Source organism: Notolabrus celidotus, chromosome 3 (genome assembly GCF_009762535.1).
Source record: "Notolabrus celidotus isolate fNotCel1 chromosome 3, fNotCel1.pri, whole genome shotgun sequence".
NCBI lineage: Eukaryota > Metazoa > Chordata > Actinopteri > Labriformes > Labridae > Notolabrus > Notolabrus celidotus.
Window position 1 is genome coordinate 34,609,233 of NC_048274.1, and position 16,946 is coordinate 34,626,178.

The 16,946-nt window shown below is 43.6% G+C and overlaps 2 protein-coding genes across 9 annotated transcripts; one reads left to right on the forward strand and one right to left on the reverse strand.

The window, feature by feature from the left end:
- Positions 1-451: 451 nt before the first annotated feature.
- On the reverse strand, positions 452-9,572 carry shcbp1 (SHC SH2-domain binding protein 1). Of its 2 annotated transcripts, none has more exons than XM_034680223.1 (13): positions 9,272-9,572; positions 7,501-7,713; positions 6,058-6,173; positions 5,621-5,829; positions 5,348-5,443; positions 5,026-5,256; positions 4,430-4,607; positions 4,151-4,271; positions 3,314-3,445; positions 2,840-2,958; positions 2,422-2,508; positions 1,952-2,105; positions 452-1,405 (listed from the first exon to the last, which is right to left on the reverse strand). In XM_034680223.1, the coding sequence occupies exons 1-13, from the start codon at positions 9,411-9,413 to the stop codon at positions 1,140-1,142; spliced, it is 2,064 nt and encodes a 687-aa protein (XP_034536114.1). In that variant the 5' UTR covers positions 9,414-9,572; the 3' UTR covers positions 452-1,139. The 2 variants fall into 2 exon arrangements, with proteins under 2 accessions (XP_034536114.1, XP_034536113.1); XM_034680222.1 differs by having other exon boundaries at positions 9,260-9,571.
- A 118-nt stretch (positions 9,573-9,690) lies between these two features.
- tssc4 (tumor suppressing subtransferable candidate 4) lies at positions 9,691-16,696 on the forward strand. Of its 7 annotated transcripts, none has more exons than XR_004630766.1 (3): positions 9,691-9,705; positions 11,848-12,015; positions 15,284-15,397. XR_004630766.1 is itself a non-coding variant. In XM_034680227.1 (2 exons), the coding sequence occupies exons 1-2, from the start codon at positions 11,173-11,175 to the stop codon at positions 16,269-16,271; spliced, it is 1,008 nt and encodes a 335-aa protein (XP_034536118.1). In that variant the 5' UTR covers positions 11,067-11,172; the 3' UTR covers positions 16,272-16,696. The 7 variants fall into 7 exon arrangements, 1 of the variants encoding a protein (XP_034536118.1); XR_004630767.1 differs by lacking the exon at positions 9,691-9,705 and adding an exon at positions 9,836-9,850; XR_004630764.1 differs by lacking the exon at positions 9,691-9,705 and adding an exon at positions 11,068-11,192.
- The last annotated feature ends 250 nt before the right edge of the window (positions 16,697-16,946 follow it).

Sequence of the window (16,946 nt, forward strand, 5' to 3'; positions counted from 1 at the left end):
GCATCAGGTCTACGGTCATCACTATTTTCATGATTATTACTTTCTAAAAACGTTTTACTTCAGGTCGGTGGCCATTGCTTTTTTCATACATTTTGTATCAGGTCTGTGGTCATCTATTTTTTCATGATATAACTTTTTTTCATGATTTTTGGTATCAGGTCCACACAGTCATTGCTTTTCTCATGATTTTCATTTCTTTCATGATATCTGCATCAGGTCAGAGGTCATTTTTGTTCATATTTTTTTTTTACACAGGTCGGTGGTCATCGCTTTTTTCATGACAAACACATTTGTTTACATCAAGGAACCTTGTTTATATCAAACACACTTGTTTATACCATACACACACATACTCATTTATATCAAACACACTCATCTCATATACACACACTCGTTAACATCAAACACACTCTTTACATCAAACACACTTGTTTAGATCAAACACACACTCTTTTGTTTTAAACATTTAATTTTTGGAATCACCAGAAAGTGGAGAAATTAAAACTTTACATTAATTGAGCCCTCCACCTAAAAACTCATCACCGAACCTATCACTCGTCACCAAACAAAGAGAACCTGGGAATTATAACACCGCCCCCCTCCACCTCACCAGACAGGTAACGCCTATTTGACCCCAAATTACCAAACCTGTGTTCAAAGTGCACAGTGAAACTTTACAAAAGATAAAACAAATAAAACATTCAGCATGAGTAATAAATAAGGTAAAAACAGAATTCAGAGCTCTGTTAGGAACTGATGAAATCAATTCCACTTTCATCAGCGTCTCTTCGGATTAAATCAGTCTGTGGGCGGAGCCAGAGACATTTACCTCAGGTCAGACTGAAGCGAGAAAATAAAAACAGACGATCATGGAGCAAAGACATTTGTCAGATTTGAGGAAAAAATGAGTCCTTGATGCAGAGTTAGTATGGAGATGTGTGTGTGTGTGTGTATGTGTGTGTGTAGGTGCATGTCATTATTTATGTCAGTAATATCAGGTGTTTGTGTGTCAGCACTTAAAAGTGTCCCATTGTGTGTGAATACATCAGTGATTTAAGGTTTGTTTCAGTAAAAGAAAGAGTGTGTCTATGTGTGTCTGTGCACCTGTGTGTTTGTGCGTGTGCGTGTGCGTGTGTGTGTCAGTAGTAGAATGTTCCGTAGTCTCCCATCCCGTTGCGTCTGAACTGGTTTCCTGTGATGGACACGAACACCTGGAGCTCCGTCAGGTCCTGGACCGCTCGGCTCACACATGATGTCTCTTTGCTTCTGCTCAGCTGCCGGCTGAAGGTCCACTTTCTGCCTGAGGTTGAGGCTCCGCCCTCTATGGAAGCTCCTCCTTCTGTGCTGCTGCTGTTGTTCTCAGCAGACTGAAGCTGGAAAGTGAGTGGGTGGTCAGCCGAATCTCCTGAGGACAGAAAGAGTATTCAAGATCAAACTGTGTGATAGAGGTCATTAACACATGAATATAAATAGCACACATGAATCACTCTTCACTAAACAGACTGTTTACCAGATCTATATAAACAGAGAGGTTTCAGGTTTAAGCTTAAGGAAAACTATCGCATCAACCCCGACCTTCGGCTCTGACGTAGTGCCCCCTGCTTTCAGATCTCTGAGAGAGTGCCTCATACCTTCAGCTTTGTCAATGTCCCTTACTTTCAGCTTACTGATAACTGTTAGCTAAGTGAGAGTGCCCTCTATCTTCAGTTCTGTTGGTAAGAGCTCCCTAATTTCAGCTCAGTGAGAGAGCACCTCCCACCTTCAGCTCTGTTGGAGAGTGCCCCCTACCTTCAACCGTGTTAGAGCACCCCCTCCTTTCTGCACTGTTAAAATACCCGCTACCTACAACTCTGTTAGGGAACGCTCCCTACCTTCAGCCCTGTGAGAGCACCCCTACCTAAGCTCTGTCAAAGAGCGCCCGCTACCTTCAGATCGGTCTTAGAGCGCTTACCTTCAGCTCCGTTAGAGAACGCCCCCCCACCTTCGGCTCTTTGTGTCTCTGTATCGCTGGGTTTCACTAGAATCACTCCGTATCCCTCGTTGTTGTGGATCACGTTGTTCTCCATGGTGATGGACGGCATTACTTCCAACTCATCAGCAAAATCCTTTATCAAACACATTAACATCATCAGTCACTTACTGTTGTCAAACACTTAACTGTGTTTATAAAAACATATGGTTGTATTTTATGTCATTCAAACCTTTATTCAAGGTTAACCCTCAGGGATGCTTGTGTTCAGTTAAAGGCCATGCTGATGCAACTTATTACTATATATATGATACATTATATTATAAACCAATTAGTTACACTGTATTAGCATATGCTCATTATTAGCATGACATCAACATTTATTTTCTTTTTAATTCTCTAAGTTTTTCATATAGCATGTGTGTGTGTTTGTGTGTGTGTGTATGTCTCACCTTGACGAGTATCCCGTCTTTACAGTGATGGATGCCATTTCCAATCAGACTGCAGACACTGCCTGGGTAAATCTCCACACCGGCCCCCTACACACACAGAAACACACCGAGATACAGCAGTTCAACATATTGATATTCCTTGAGCACTGGAGACGTTGCACTTTATGACTCTCCACCATCATTTAAGAAACACAGCCAAGTGGAGCTTGGTTCACACTTCTGCATTGACTACAGAGTGTAGCTACACTGTCGTCAAAACCTCAAACATCTGCATCAGAATCAAACTCTGGGATAACGGTGTTATTGTATCCCGTGTGTGTGTGTGTGTGTGTGTGTGTGTGTGTGTGTGTGTGTGTGTGTGTGTGTGTGTGTGTGTGTGTGTGTGTGTGTGTGTGTGTGTGTGTGAATAGAGTCTGACCTTTGACCCATACAGGTCACACCTGTTCATGCTGAGACAAGCTGATGTTCTGACGATCACTCCAGTGGTCTCACACTGCAGCACACAGTTCTCCATGTTCACAGTGCCCTGACGCACACCTTGGAGACACACACACACACACAGGGGACACACACACACACACACAGGGGACACACACAGGGGACACACACACACACACACACACACACACACACACACACACACACACACACACACACACACACACACACACACACACACACACACACACACACACACACACACACACACACACACACACACACACACACACACACACACACACAGGGAACACACAGCAGGTTACACAGGAAACGCAGGTGGGCAGCAACAAGTTACAAAGGAAATGCATGTTATGTGCGTGCATGTGCGTGCGTGCATGTGCGTGCGTGCATGTGTGTGTGTGTGTGTGCGTGTGCATGCGTGTGTACTTACAGAGAATCCCCTCAATGGCGTCGTGTTGGATGAACTTGATGTTGGACAGTTTGACCTCAGCTCCGGTGGATTCCACAAACGAGTCTCCTTTGTTCTTCTTCTCTATCACCACCTCATCGGGAGGACCGAATCCTGACACACACAAACCAGAAGCAGCACCGTCAATGTATCAACAGAGTGTTGAGCTTTGACATGATACCAGATTTAATCCCACGACAGAGATAGAGACAGACAGACAGAAAATAACCCAAGAATAAATATTAGCTCTGAATTATCCTTAATAATCCAGGACAGGTGTGTGATAGTGAGTGATTGTGTAGAGACTGTGCTCTCTGTCTGTGTTTTCTAATGCTCTTAATGTAGGGATTAGGGCTTTGCCATATCATACCGTCTGTAGCAACTACAAAGAGGCAAAAGCTGCTGAGAGGCTGAGGTTGGGCCTAGTTAAGTGTCAGACGTGCTAAAAGCGAAATCACTGATGTACAAAAAAGTAAGTTTAACATTTTATTAACGAAAAAGGATAATCAACTCATGATAAAGTGCACAAACGAATGATTGAAGTGATCAAAAGCAAATAGCGAAAATAAGCGGTCAACAAAAAGTACGGAGACCCAGCTCACCCCCTCTCCTCCACCTCCAAACAAAAGAAAACAGGTGGCCTAAATGAACAGAATATCACCGCCCCTAACACATGACCCTTGAACCCTTCATCGCTCCTACACCATCCATGGTAATACATTTTTACATTATAAATACATGTCACATCACTGTATCAATAACAAAGCCCTGCAATGTGTGTGTGGTTGTGCGTGTGTGTGTGTGTGTGTGTGTTTGTACCCTCCACAGAGACAGAGTCAGGGATGAAGATGGAGCTGGTCACACTGTAGACCCCAGGCATAACCAAAACCACGTCCCCCTGATGACAGGAGTCCACTGCAGATACCGGATCGCTGTGGAACTGAACTCACACACAGAAACACCCTCATCATTGATCTGGAATATCACGCACATTGTCTGTACACATACATGTATAGAGTCACTGAGTGTGTGTGTGTGTGTGTGTGTGTGTGTGTGCGTGCGTGCGTGCGTGCGTGCGTGCGTGCGTGTGTGTGTTACCTGTATCTGTGTGTCTTCAGAGGAGCTCAGAGACAGCAGGCGGTCGTTCAGGAGGGACTGTAGTTGGAGGCTGCTGCAGGACGCTGTCACTACATGGACCACCTTCATACCTGAACACCTGAGACCCCGGCTCTGGACACACTGCTGTCTGTTGTTACCACGGTAACCCAACACATACCTGACAGGAAGGTGGGATGATTTGTTAAGATGTGGAGAATTTAACACCTGTCCTACCTGGGCAGAGAGTTTTAGATGTGTGGGTGCAACATATCATTTTTACTGTTATTATAGTACTATGTTTAATCACAGCCTGCTGGACTGACCTTTAAACACAGATATTGTTCAAGTTAATGTGACTCTGTGTGTGTGTGTGTGTGTGTGTGTGTGTGTGTGTGTGTGTGTGTGTGTGTGTGTGTGTTAGAAATATGAAGATGTGAGACATTACTGAGGTTAATATGGATGGAGAGTTTATGTCTTTCCTTTTTATTCTTTAGGCTGATATGAAAACCATGACCTCATCAGAAACATGAGATTTAGGATCTGTTGCTCCCTCATTGAGCATGTAGGTACAACATAGATTCTGAAGGTGCGCCTACCTGAGCAGAGGGTTCTCGATGATGTGAAGTTTGCGGCGCAGTGTCTCCAGCTGTTCGTACAGCTTCAGTCCCTCTACCATGGACACGTTGTCAAGCTCAGAGTCCGAGTCTGAGCCCAGATCGCTCCGCAGAGACGAGAACTGATGGAAGCATTGAGAGCACAACCCCAGCAGGGACTGATACTCTGACACCAGACCTGCAGGGACCCGATCCTCCAGGATGTCATAGTACCTGAGGGCACAGACAGTTGCTCAATCAAGAGTTTAGAGAGACACCACTTCATTACTATCTTCATCATCATCAACATCATGGGAGCACTCACAAGCGCAGACGAGGCTCCACACAGCGCACAAAATAATCAAAGTCATCGTCTTCATCCTCCTCATCCCACTGCCTCCAGATGTGTTTGTAGAAGAACCTGCCCAGAGACAAGAGAGGAGATGGTTATCACACCTCACACAGGCGGCGTGCAGGATCACTTCTGATCCCAGCTACTGTTTATGTTGAGTCTTGTCCCACTTGTAAATTTGTTTAAATGTAAAGGGTGTTAAAAATAACTTGTATTATCGTTATCATCACACCTGCAGACACTCACCTGAGGTGCTCAAGAGCCAGCGCGGTCTGGTCAAAGTCTCCCGACGAGTCGTAGACAGCGTATAGCTCCTGCAGGGGGACTCGGTGCTGTGTGGCCTCCAGCAGAGCGGTCATGGCGTCCTCGGTGAGATCACAGCCACGCATGTCACACTGCAGAGGAAGAACCAATCGCACACACGCCTTCAGGTTCTTCAGGTCCAGATCCTGCACCTGAAACACAGACAGGTCCTCAGGATATACACAGACACCCACAAACACACACACTGATGGGTGTGTGCTCTGCTTCACTAACATAATGTCTGCTTGGCTCTCTGTAGAGTGATTCATGCAAGAGTTTACCAACACTTCAGCTGTCAGTCATTTCTGAGCTTTAAAACACTTCCACATCAGGACAGGCGTGCACACACAGAAAGCTGTGGGACTAAAGGTTGTTCTCACCTCCACCAGAACATCAAACACTTCTGTGCACCACAGAGCCAGCCAATCACACGGCTCCAACACCTTCTCCAGGTAATCGGCAGTGAACGCCTTCACCTCAGAGGGCTTACAGTCACCTACACACACACATAAAGATCAACTGTCTATTATAATCGTTGTTTAATATAGAAACCCACATACATTGACAGGTATTTTATTTGCGGCTGTAGTAAATGTAATAATTAGCTGTAACAATGCTGTGATGAGTCTAAAAATTCCTTCAGCTGGTCACTAACTATCCTTCCCCACACTTTTGTCAGGATTCACAGTTTTGAAATTGGCATCTGAGGGTTCACCTCCCTTTAGCAGGGGAAGAACTAAAGCAGTAAACTTCCAGACTTCAGGGATTTCATTACTAACAAGACTCAAATTTATTATGTAGGAGAGAAGCTCAAGTTTGTCAGGACCAGCTGCTTTTCTAATGCCCAATTTCTTTAATGCGCTATGAACCTCCATGGCAGACACAGGCATAAAGTGAAAAAGATTAGGTCTGCTGACACCCAAGGGTTCTGGAAGAACAGCTTCAGTATTTGAATCAGACTTTATCAGTTCAGGGTGTAAATAATCAATTAAGAAGCCTGCAGAGAAAAAAATGTTCATTAAAACTATTTAGCATGGCTGTTTTGTCAGTCAGGGTCCATCAGAGTCTTCAACAAAAGGAGTCTGGTTGTAGTGTTACCTGTAGTAACTATGGTGCCTATTGGCCCGTTTGGGCCTGGAGCAGTGTGAGCGCAGGACAGTCAGAGACTGGGGAAGAGGACACTTGTCCTTCAGCATGGTATGGGGCAGCTGGGCTTAAGGCGCTTTTCGACCGGAGGAACTTTAAACTGGAACTAGGAACTTTACCCCGAAACTACGTGCGTTTCGATTGATGGACCTAAGGTCTAAAATTAGTTCAGGGGTAGATAATCTCCACCCTGAAAAGCCCCTGCTAGGGGGGTAGTACTTTTCAAAGGTCCCAGGGCTTTTGGGGGGCGGGGCCTGCAATGCTGAACGTGTCTGATTGGTAGATTACCTGCAGTGTTTTTATTCCACCCGCCGTCCACAATAACATCACACACATCTGTGATTCACTTGATTTCTCTTTCTTTCATTGGTTTTTATTTGTTCTGTCTTTTTTGTATGTGTGTGTACTTTTTAAAAGAGGAAGCTGTGATTCTCTTGATTTAGCAGCTTGTAACAGTAGTCTTCTCTCAGCCCACCGTGAATGCGTTTCTCCCGGTGTTACGGTTTTAAAAGTGACCCTGTAAACTGGAGACCTTCAGCTAAATGTAACAGTGTTTGTGGAGTTTACACAGATGTTGAAGTGTGTCCAGGGTTGTTAGTGTTCCCAGTTTATATCTGAGGATTTACAGTATGTTCTATTGTGTGTGTGTGTGTGTGTGTGTGTGTGTGTGTTCATACCCAGCATGTAGTCCTGGTAGGCCTTGAACCTCTCGTAGAACAGCAGGTGACTTGTCTGAAAGGTGTCAGGAACAGCTGATTTGGCACCTAATCTCTGCTCACACCTCTGCAGCTGAGTCCCGCCCCTCAAACAGTTGGAGTGGTCAGTGCCACTGTCATCATCCTCATCATCTTCACCACTGGAGACATCATCCTCTCCATCCTGAAATAGAGCTAAGAGGAAACACAGGTGGGTTTTAAAGAGGATTCACCTTATTACACTGATAAACATTTTGTCTGAAGAGGAGGTACTACCATTAAATGAAACTAACCGAGTGACAGAAACTAGAATATCACCAACTTTTGTGTTTGCATGTTTCCATCAGTGCTCTTCAAGACCAGTTTAACCCGTTTAACAGAGGAGGCAACGACCAGTCTGACAGAGAGACCTGACTAACACAAGGGGGGCTGCAGAGGAAGTGTGTGTGTGTGTGTGTGTGTGTGTGTGTGTGTGTGTGTGTGTGTGTGTGTGTGTGTATTCCTGTCACATATTTCTGCTCTGTGAAACCCTGGGTATGATTCCTGATCACACACACTGAACGATTAATTGAGCAGTCCTCACCTGCTGACTGGCGAGCTTTCAGTTCAATAAGCTGTTTGACTATCAGAGACAGAGCAGAACCTCAGTTCAAGCAGAGCCCTGATTATTGACCCCTAACAAGCTCTGTGCACGCATCGGCCTATTATTAAAGGACAGGTGAGTCTACTGGTAAGACCCTCAGTGATCAGACTGAAATTAACAGACAGACTCCATCAGGCAACATCAACAGACATAGAAACAACTGATCAGCTGGTTTATGTTTCCTGTTGATCAGCTGGTTAATGATGTTTCCCAGTGATCAGCTGGTTAATGATGTTTCCCAGTGGTCAGCTGGTTAATGATGTTTCCTATTGATCAGCTGGTTAATGATGTTTTGTGGCGATCAACCGATTAATGATGTTTGGTCAACTGGTTAATGATGTCTCCTGTTGATCAGCTGGTTAATGATGTTTCCCATTGATCAGCTGGTTAATGATGTTTCCTGGTGATCAGCTGGTTGATGATGTCTCCTGTTGATCAGCTGGTTAATGATGTGTTCTGGTGATCAGCTGGTTAATAATGTTTCCTGGTGATCAGCTGGTTAATGATGTGTTCAGCTGGTTAATGGTGTCTCCTTTTGATCAGCTAGTTAATGTGTTCTGGTGATCAGCTGGTTAAGGATGTCTCCTGTTGATCAGCTGGTTAATGATGTTTCCTGTTGATCAGCTGGTTAAAGATGTCTCCTGTTGATCAGCTGGTTAATGTGCTCTGGTGATCAGCTGGTTAAAGATGTCTCCTTTTGATCAGCTATTAAATGTGTTCTGGTGATCAGCAGGTTAATGATGTCTCCTTTTGATCAGCTAGTTAATGTGTTCTGGTGATCAGCTGGTTAAGGATGTCTCCTGTTGATCAGCTGGTTAAGGATGTCTCCTGTTGATCAGCTGGTTAATGATGTTTCCTGGTGATCAGCTGGTTAAAGATGTCTCCTGTTGATCAGCTGGTTAATGATGAGTTCTGGTGATCAGCTGGTTAATGACGGTGAGTCTAACTTATGAAGCTAAGATAGCAAACATAATGGCTAATTTCAAACACATCCCTTTCTCATTTAACAGAGTGGACACATTATGATCCAAACTAATGATTGCATAAAAACAAATTGACATTTTAAAATGAAAAACTTAAACTCAAACTTTAACAAACCGTGAGGGATACCGGGTTCGCTGTGATCGGTACTTTCAGTGTGTGTCTCCAGTTCAACGTTAACGAAGGACTCCACATCTTCCACCACGATGTCTGCCATGCTGATTGTCTCCATGTCCACAGCAGAGTCCTGTCTTTCTGCTTCTTGCTCCATAAAGAGATTAAAAAGTGAAACGTCTGTAATGTAAGGTTGAATGAAGTCTGCTCAGTGACAAACACCAAACATGAACTCTCTGTCACGCCCTGCAGCGACTTTCAAAATGTTCCCGGTCTGTGGAGCCTTCTTATTCTCCTCCTTTACGGCGGTTGGCTTCCAGCTTATTGGCGCATTACCGCCACCTGCTGCTCCGGAGTGTGCGTCAGACAAGAGGCTACAAGAGTTCAGGTTATAACAGCCTGTTACCACTAGGGGGCAGCAGTGTTGTGGGTGAAGCCTGGTACAGGAGGTAAGTGGGATGGAAACGCAGGAAAGAAAACATCATCACTCGCATGAGAAAAGGTCAAATAGGTCTCAACCGCACACCAAACAGAATAGACAAGCATCCAACAGTGAAATGCTCACATTGTAATCAACCTGAAACAGTTGAACAGGTATAACTCGATTGCATAGAATAGTATCATTAGGAATGACTTTTTTCAATTTTCAAAGAGGTCAAAGAATAATAAAATTTGCTGTTGGTAAGAATTGTGTAAAAAAACGTTACTTTTTTCTGCTGGGTTTGGGAAAAAGTCCTAAGACCCGTCGGTACTCATCAGTAAGTGGAGTAATTTGAAACTATTGCGAAATCTCTGCGTTTTCCAATGCCTTTGTATCAAGCGATGTTATTATTCCCCTTGTTCCCGTTATGACGGACCAATCATAGCTAATCCCCAATCCTCTGTCCTGATTGGTTAAGGGGCGGCCCCTATTATGTCCTCCGATTGGTTAAGAGTCCGGCACTATCATGACTGCACACGCTGATCTGTGTTGGGGACAAGCAGCAACCTCCGGTCTAAAAATATGAGTCCAATGCGGAAGTGTTAAAAGCTGCAGTTCATCAAGAATCTGCTTGAGGCTGGCTCCGGAAGTGCCAGAAGTCACATACACATGAATGGGAAAAAAGACGATCTTTACAGCAGAAATAAACATGTTTACAGCCTGGTACAAAAGATGAGTGTAGTCTGGATAGCTCATTTCTCGATCGGCTCACACTGTGAGTTTTTTTTTTTTTTCCTAACTTGGCAATTTCGAGGATTATTTAGATTACGAGTCTTCCAATGAGAGGCACAGCTGACTGCGGGAACACTGCAGCTGTTGGCTAGGAGGCTCAAACTCCGCCTCTTTACATCATACTGGCTCCACCGACAATTGGCCTCAAAACAGCTCTTCAGAAACAAATGGGTGATGTCACGGATACTACGTCCATATTTTACACAGTCTATGGTTGGGGAGCTAAGAGGAAATCTGGTTGGGAGGGATAGTGTTGACATTCGAAGTCCCTCTCTTTGAAGAGATGTTTACTCTGTGACTACCAACAGCAGCTTTAATTAGCAGGGGTATTAGGAAAAGCAGCAGGGAAAATCTACAATGGGATTATTATGTGTATAAGTAATTGTGGTTTAGTTTAAATAATTTTGTTTGATCATTTATTTATCTATTTGTATTTATTAAGTTTGGTTTGTTTATTTTGTTTGTTTGATTGTCTGTCTGATTTAATTTAATTATTTCTACTGCCTAAAATCTCCTGGTCCACATCCCAGTCCAATTGGTGGCAGTAATGCACCTATAAGCTGGTTTGCCAACGCCAATAAACGAAGTAGAAGAAGAAATTGTTGCAGTCAAAGGAAAGTAGAAGAAGTGAAGAGTATTAACAGAAACAAAAAGGAGGAGAACATTTTTTGAAGAATGAGATTATGCACACAGGTCTAAACAGATGAATAAATATGGAACAAGGTAATGTGAGTATTGTATTTGTCAAGAAGTTGCTGAGCATGTATGGGTGAGTTACCCAAAGTATAGACAGGAAAGGATGATTCTGAGGTAATCACTTGATAAAGAGAGGATAGCATCGGACATTAGGTGAATTATATAGGGGAATTCATGGGATACAGGAAAAGGGGCAGTGTTTATATTTCTAGCAAATTCAGGACCTATTTGTACCATGGGACAGCTACACTGATCCACTAAGATTGGGTCATACAGGATTGAAATCGACTCTGTGCTTAATGGTCAAATGTCTATCTGTGAACTGTGATGTGTGTAATGATGAGGAGAATGTGAAACGTGGTTATGGAGTGTAAAAAAATCTAGCATACAGAGGAGGGGATTATGTGATAGATTATTTGGGATGGAGTGGAGTTGGAGTTTGAAGGGAATTTTGGGGAGAAGGCCGTTTTTCTTTATCTGAAAGAAACAGGTTTACATTGTGTGATATAATTCATTTAGTTATGTATTTAATGTATTTATTTTGATCAGTTATTGATTTTTGTATTTTTATTTATAGTAATTTATTTTTATTTTTATTTATTTTTTGTTTTTTATTATTATTATTTAGTCTCTTAATTTTTTGTTTATTGTTTGATTATTTGTTTTCATGTTTGCACGATAGGTAGACTGTTTCCTGAAGTACTACGCCTCATAGACTGAAATTACACACTCCGCTGCAGTAGGTGGCAGTATGCACCCAGAAGCTGCTGCCAACCGCTCAAAAACGATAGAAGAAGAAGAAGCCGTAGAAGAAGAGAGTGTTGTCGCTGGTCGTGACGTCAGCAGTCAGGTAAACCTCGGGATATTAACCGTAGACTGTGAATTAAACGTGTTATTGTAGAGATTACTGGTGTTTTAGCAGTGTAGCGTGTATATTAATACATATAGTGTAACTGATACTATGCAGCGTGTCGGTAACATACACCACCGCCTCCGTTAGCATTAGCATGCTAACAACATGCAGCTGGAGCGCCTGTTTTAAACGAGCTGACTCACAAACATACACGCACACACACGCACACACCGATTGTGTGTGTTCAGGTTAGTGTTTCATCCTCTCCAGTGTAGTATTCCGATCTGTGTCAGTGAGTTCGTGCGCGCATGTGGTACAGAGCCTGGGAGATACTCGTTTGATTGCCTGCAGGTCTGCAGGTTAATAACTGTGTGGTCAGCTGATCAGTCATTACTTCTGAGAGATGAGGGACAATTGTTATTGAGTAAGTAAGATAATCCTTTACGATTATTCGAATAGTGAGGTACACTTGTCACCTGTTAGAGGTGAGGTACATTTGTTACCTGTGAGCGGTGAGGTACACCTACAGTCAGGTCCATAAATATTTGGACATTGACACCATTTTTTAGCATTCAGGCTCTGTACAACACCACAATGGATTTAAAATGAAATAATGAAGTTGTGCTGTAAGTGCATACTTTCAGCTTTAATTTGAAGGTATTTACATCCACATCAGGTGAACGGTGTAGGAATTACAACATGTTTTATATTTGCCTTCACCAAAAGTGATTTGACAAGCCATCACATTCATAAATCAAACTGACACTTTTAATATTTGGTTGCAAATCCTTTGCATTATATGACAGCCTGAAGTCTCAAACCCACAGGTATCATCAGACACTGGGTTTTGTCCCTTCAATACTCTGCCAGGCCTCTACTGCAGCTGTCTTTGCTTGATCTTGGGGCGTTTTCCCGTCAGTTTTGTCTTCAGCAAGTGAAATGCATGCTCAATTTGATTCATGACTTGGCAATTCCAGAACATTCCACTTCTTTGCTTTTTAAAAACTCTGTGGTTGCTTTCACATTATGCTCAGGGTCATTGTCCATCTGCACTGTGAAGCGCTGTCCAATAAGATCTGAAGCGTTTGGCTGAATATGAGCAGATATTATTTAATGAAACACTTCAGAATTTATCCTGCTGCTATAATCAGCAGCTACATCATTAATAAGTATGAAAACCAGTTTCATTGGCAGCCATACATGCCCACAATATTACACCACCACCACACTTCACTGATATGCTCTGGATCTAGAGCAGTTCCTTCCCTTCTCCATACTTATCTCCTCCCATCATTCTGGTACTAGTTGATCTTTGTCTCATCTGTCAGCAGGATGTTGTTCCAGATCTCTACGGGCTCTTTTAGATCATTTTTGACAAACTCTTATCTGGCCTTCCTGGTTTTGAGACTCACCAATGGTTTGCACCGTGTGTTAAACCCTCATTGTTGACTTTGATACCTTCTGGAGAGGATTCTTGATGTGGCCAACTGTTGTGAAAGGAATTTTCTTGACCATGGAAAGGATACTTCTGTCATCCACCACTCTTGTTTTCCAGGGTTTTCTGGGTATTTTGCTGTTGTTGAGCTCACCAGTGCATTCTTCCTTTTGCAGAAGGTACCAAACAGTTGAGTTGGCTACAAGCCTAACGATGGCTCACTTCACTGATAGTGACAGCTCTTTGGACTTCATATTGAGAGTTGACATCACCCGATGCAAATAAGGCACTTGAAATGAACTCTAGACCTTTTATCTTCTTCTTGTAAATGACATGAGGGAGTAACACACACCTGGCCATGAAAAAGCTGAGCAGACGAGTGTCCAACTACCTTTAGTCCCTTCAAAAGGTAGAGGCATATATAAAATGAGTTGTATTTTCTACACCTGATGTGGATGTAAATACCTTCAAAATAAAGCTGAAAATATGCACTTAAATCATCTTGATCATCAATCATCTTGCTGAAAATAGTGTCAATGTCCAAACATTTATGGATCTGACTGTATCACCTGAGAGATGAGATGTTGTTGTTACCTGTGACAGGCGTGGTTCACCCTGCAGGAGGACAAAACAGCCTGTGTATGGATGCTAACCAAGGGCTGGGCGATATAGACCAAAATTACAGTTTTCTTTATTGTTATCACACCAAAAAATTATTTTCTACAACTTAAAACAAATTATTTGCTACAACTTACGAATAGACGTGTAGTCAAAACACTGCAGCTGTGTCAACCTGTTGAGTGCAGAGGCTTTTACTACTTAGGATGTACACAATTAATCGATTATCGATTAATTGATTAAGACATTACTCAAAACACATATTTTTGTTTTGATTTTGATCACGTTGAACAAACAACATGTGGTCTCAAATTACGTTCAGCTATCAGGGAGGTGTTTGAAGTTTAAAGCATGTTTCAGTAAATCAGTTAAAGGTGTTGCGCACAGTGGAGACGCTCAGCTGGCAGCTGAGGCTGTGCGTCAGGTCTCCACTATGCACTTTTTAAAGAGAATACAAAACTGCTGCCAACAACGACTCGAACACGAAGGTTGACAACTTTAAACAGGACATTTCCCCACCTTTGGATACAAAGCCAACAGTCTGGTGGGAATTGCTAGTTCCCTCTTTAGAGAGCAGCAACATCAGAGCCGTCTGAGCTTTTCTGCAGCTGGACTGATTATGACTTGGTTGCACTCCCTGCTGACACCTGACCGTGTACACGTTTATTTTTCTCAATAAGAACGAGTAGACAGAAAATTGGACACTGTGAGTCTGAAGTACTTTTCTGTTAGTATTAGGAGCCTTCACATTATAAGACTATGTCCACGGAGAATATTTCAATGAGCCTGATCATTGATAATCAGTGTTAAACATGTACCCGTATTCAATACCGTCAGTTCTATGCATTTTGTTGCTGTAGAAGATATCATTTTGGGGGAAAACACGTATTTGGCATTGTTTTTGACATAAGAATAATGTTTTTTTTATTGATTAATAAACTCAGACCCCATGAGGAGAGTGCTTCAGTCATTCCTGGGGAGATAACTTCACAAGATGGTCTTCAGGGAACTAAGCCTTTTGGAGGCATTTGCTTGGAAGATTCCAGTCTTTGTGTATTTGTCTACACAGTGAACAGTGAGGCTCATGAAAGGCTCAGATGTGTGACTAGACTGACCACATATCACTAGGGATGTAACGATATATCGCAAGATGGTAAAAAATTCTCTCTCTCTCTCTCTCTCTCTCTCTCTCTCTCTCCTTCTCTTCCTCAGTCTGCTGATTGTAGGTGTTGAGATGTGTGACCAGAAACATGGCCGTGGTCTCAGAGACGATAACGAGCTTTGGGTCAGTGATGAGCCTGAGTCCGAGAACAGATCCGGCACGGTGATCTTTGACCCTGAGCTGGATCACAGTGATGAAGATGAGGATGAGGAGCCCTGTGCTCCAGCTGTTCTTGGTCAGTTCAGTCTGAGAGAAGGGGGCTCGGCCTTCTCCCACCGCACACACAGCATCTTCGACTGTTTGGATAAAGTGGTCCCGCAACCCTCACCCCCGTTCTCCTCCACCTCCACCTCCACGTCCACATCCACGTCTACCTCCTCCACGTCCACCTCCTCCACGTCCATCTCCTCCTCCTCCTCCTCCTCCTCCTCCTCCTCCTCCTCCTCCTCCTTCTCCTTCTCCTCCTCTCTGAACCAGCAGAGAGATGGAGTGTTCGCTAAGCCTCTGCCTCCCAGCAGGAAGACCAGCCAACCTCCACTCACCCCCCCTAATCCTGCCAAGAAGAAATGGACCCCGGACTACCTGCTGCACCCAGAGCGCTGGACCCACTACAGCCTTGAGGGCATCAACGAGACCAGTGACCGTGGCAATGCCATGGCTGCCTTCAACTTCCTGTCAGAACTGCAGGACAGGAAGGAGGAGCATGACAGGAAGGAGGAGCAGGGGAAGGAGGAGGAGGAAAAGGAGAAGAAGGAGGAAGAGGAGCAGAGCCGCAGTGACTCCTCTCCCTGTGAGCACAAGATAATCTTCTGCAGACCGAAAATAATGAGGAAAGAAATTGCTCCAGAGAGGAGCAGAGAGAAGGAGAAGAACCTCAGTCACCTGCAGGAGGAGGAGGAGAAACACACTGAGGCTGGAACAGAGAAGGAGACAAGTAAAGGCGAGGAGGAGGTAGAGAAGGCTCCCCCTGTGTTCACCTCCTTCAGGAAGATACGGAGTAAGAACTACAGAAGGAGCTCAGAGGGGGAGGAGAACTGAACATGACTCTTATTCTAAAAGATTAAAACCTGTTCTCTGATTGGTCAGCTTCATTGACCACTCGGGTTCACCTGCTGCTCTGATGACGGTGTGGGCAGGGTCAGGAATGCACCCTGTCTACCTGCAGCCCCACCCACCAGCGATGTCAGAGAGTGTGGAGGTGTACCTGAGTGTCAGAGAGGTGATGTGTTAGAGCTGAGGTCAGTTTTTAAAAATAGTCAAGATGTCAGCCTGAGACTGGACTGTTCAGACCTCTGGAGACTGATAAAGACCTCCGAGGGCTCAGAGATGTCACTGATGAAGATTCATTTCTGAACAAATAATAAAGAAGACTATCAGACCTGGGAAGGAGTTTTTAATTATTTTGTTGTTGATGCTGTGTATGTTTAAAATGTGCCCCTTCTTCATTAAAGGACTGATTTGGATGTTTTTGTGTTTGACCAATCATTCTATTAGAAACAATGGAGGCTCAATAATCTGGAGGACAATAAGGAAGTTAGTCTGAAGAAGGGACAGACATCAGCCAGGCTTGATTCACTTGTACTAACCTAAAGAGGTGAATCAGAGATATCAGTAAAACATTTGAAAGAAGGGGTAATGAGATGTTCAGAGGGATAAGGAATATTTCAGAATATCTATAAATGACTCATAATTAGCCTACACTCAACCTGTCGT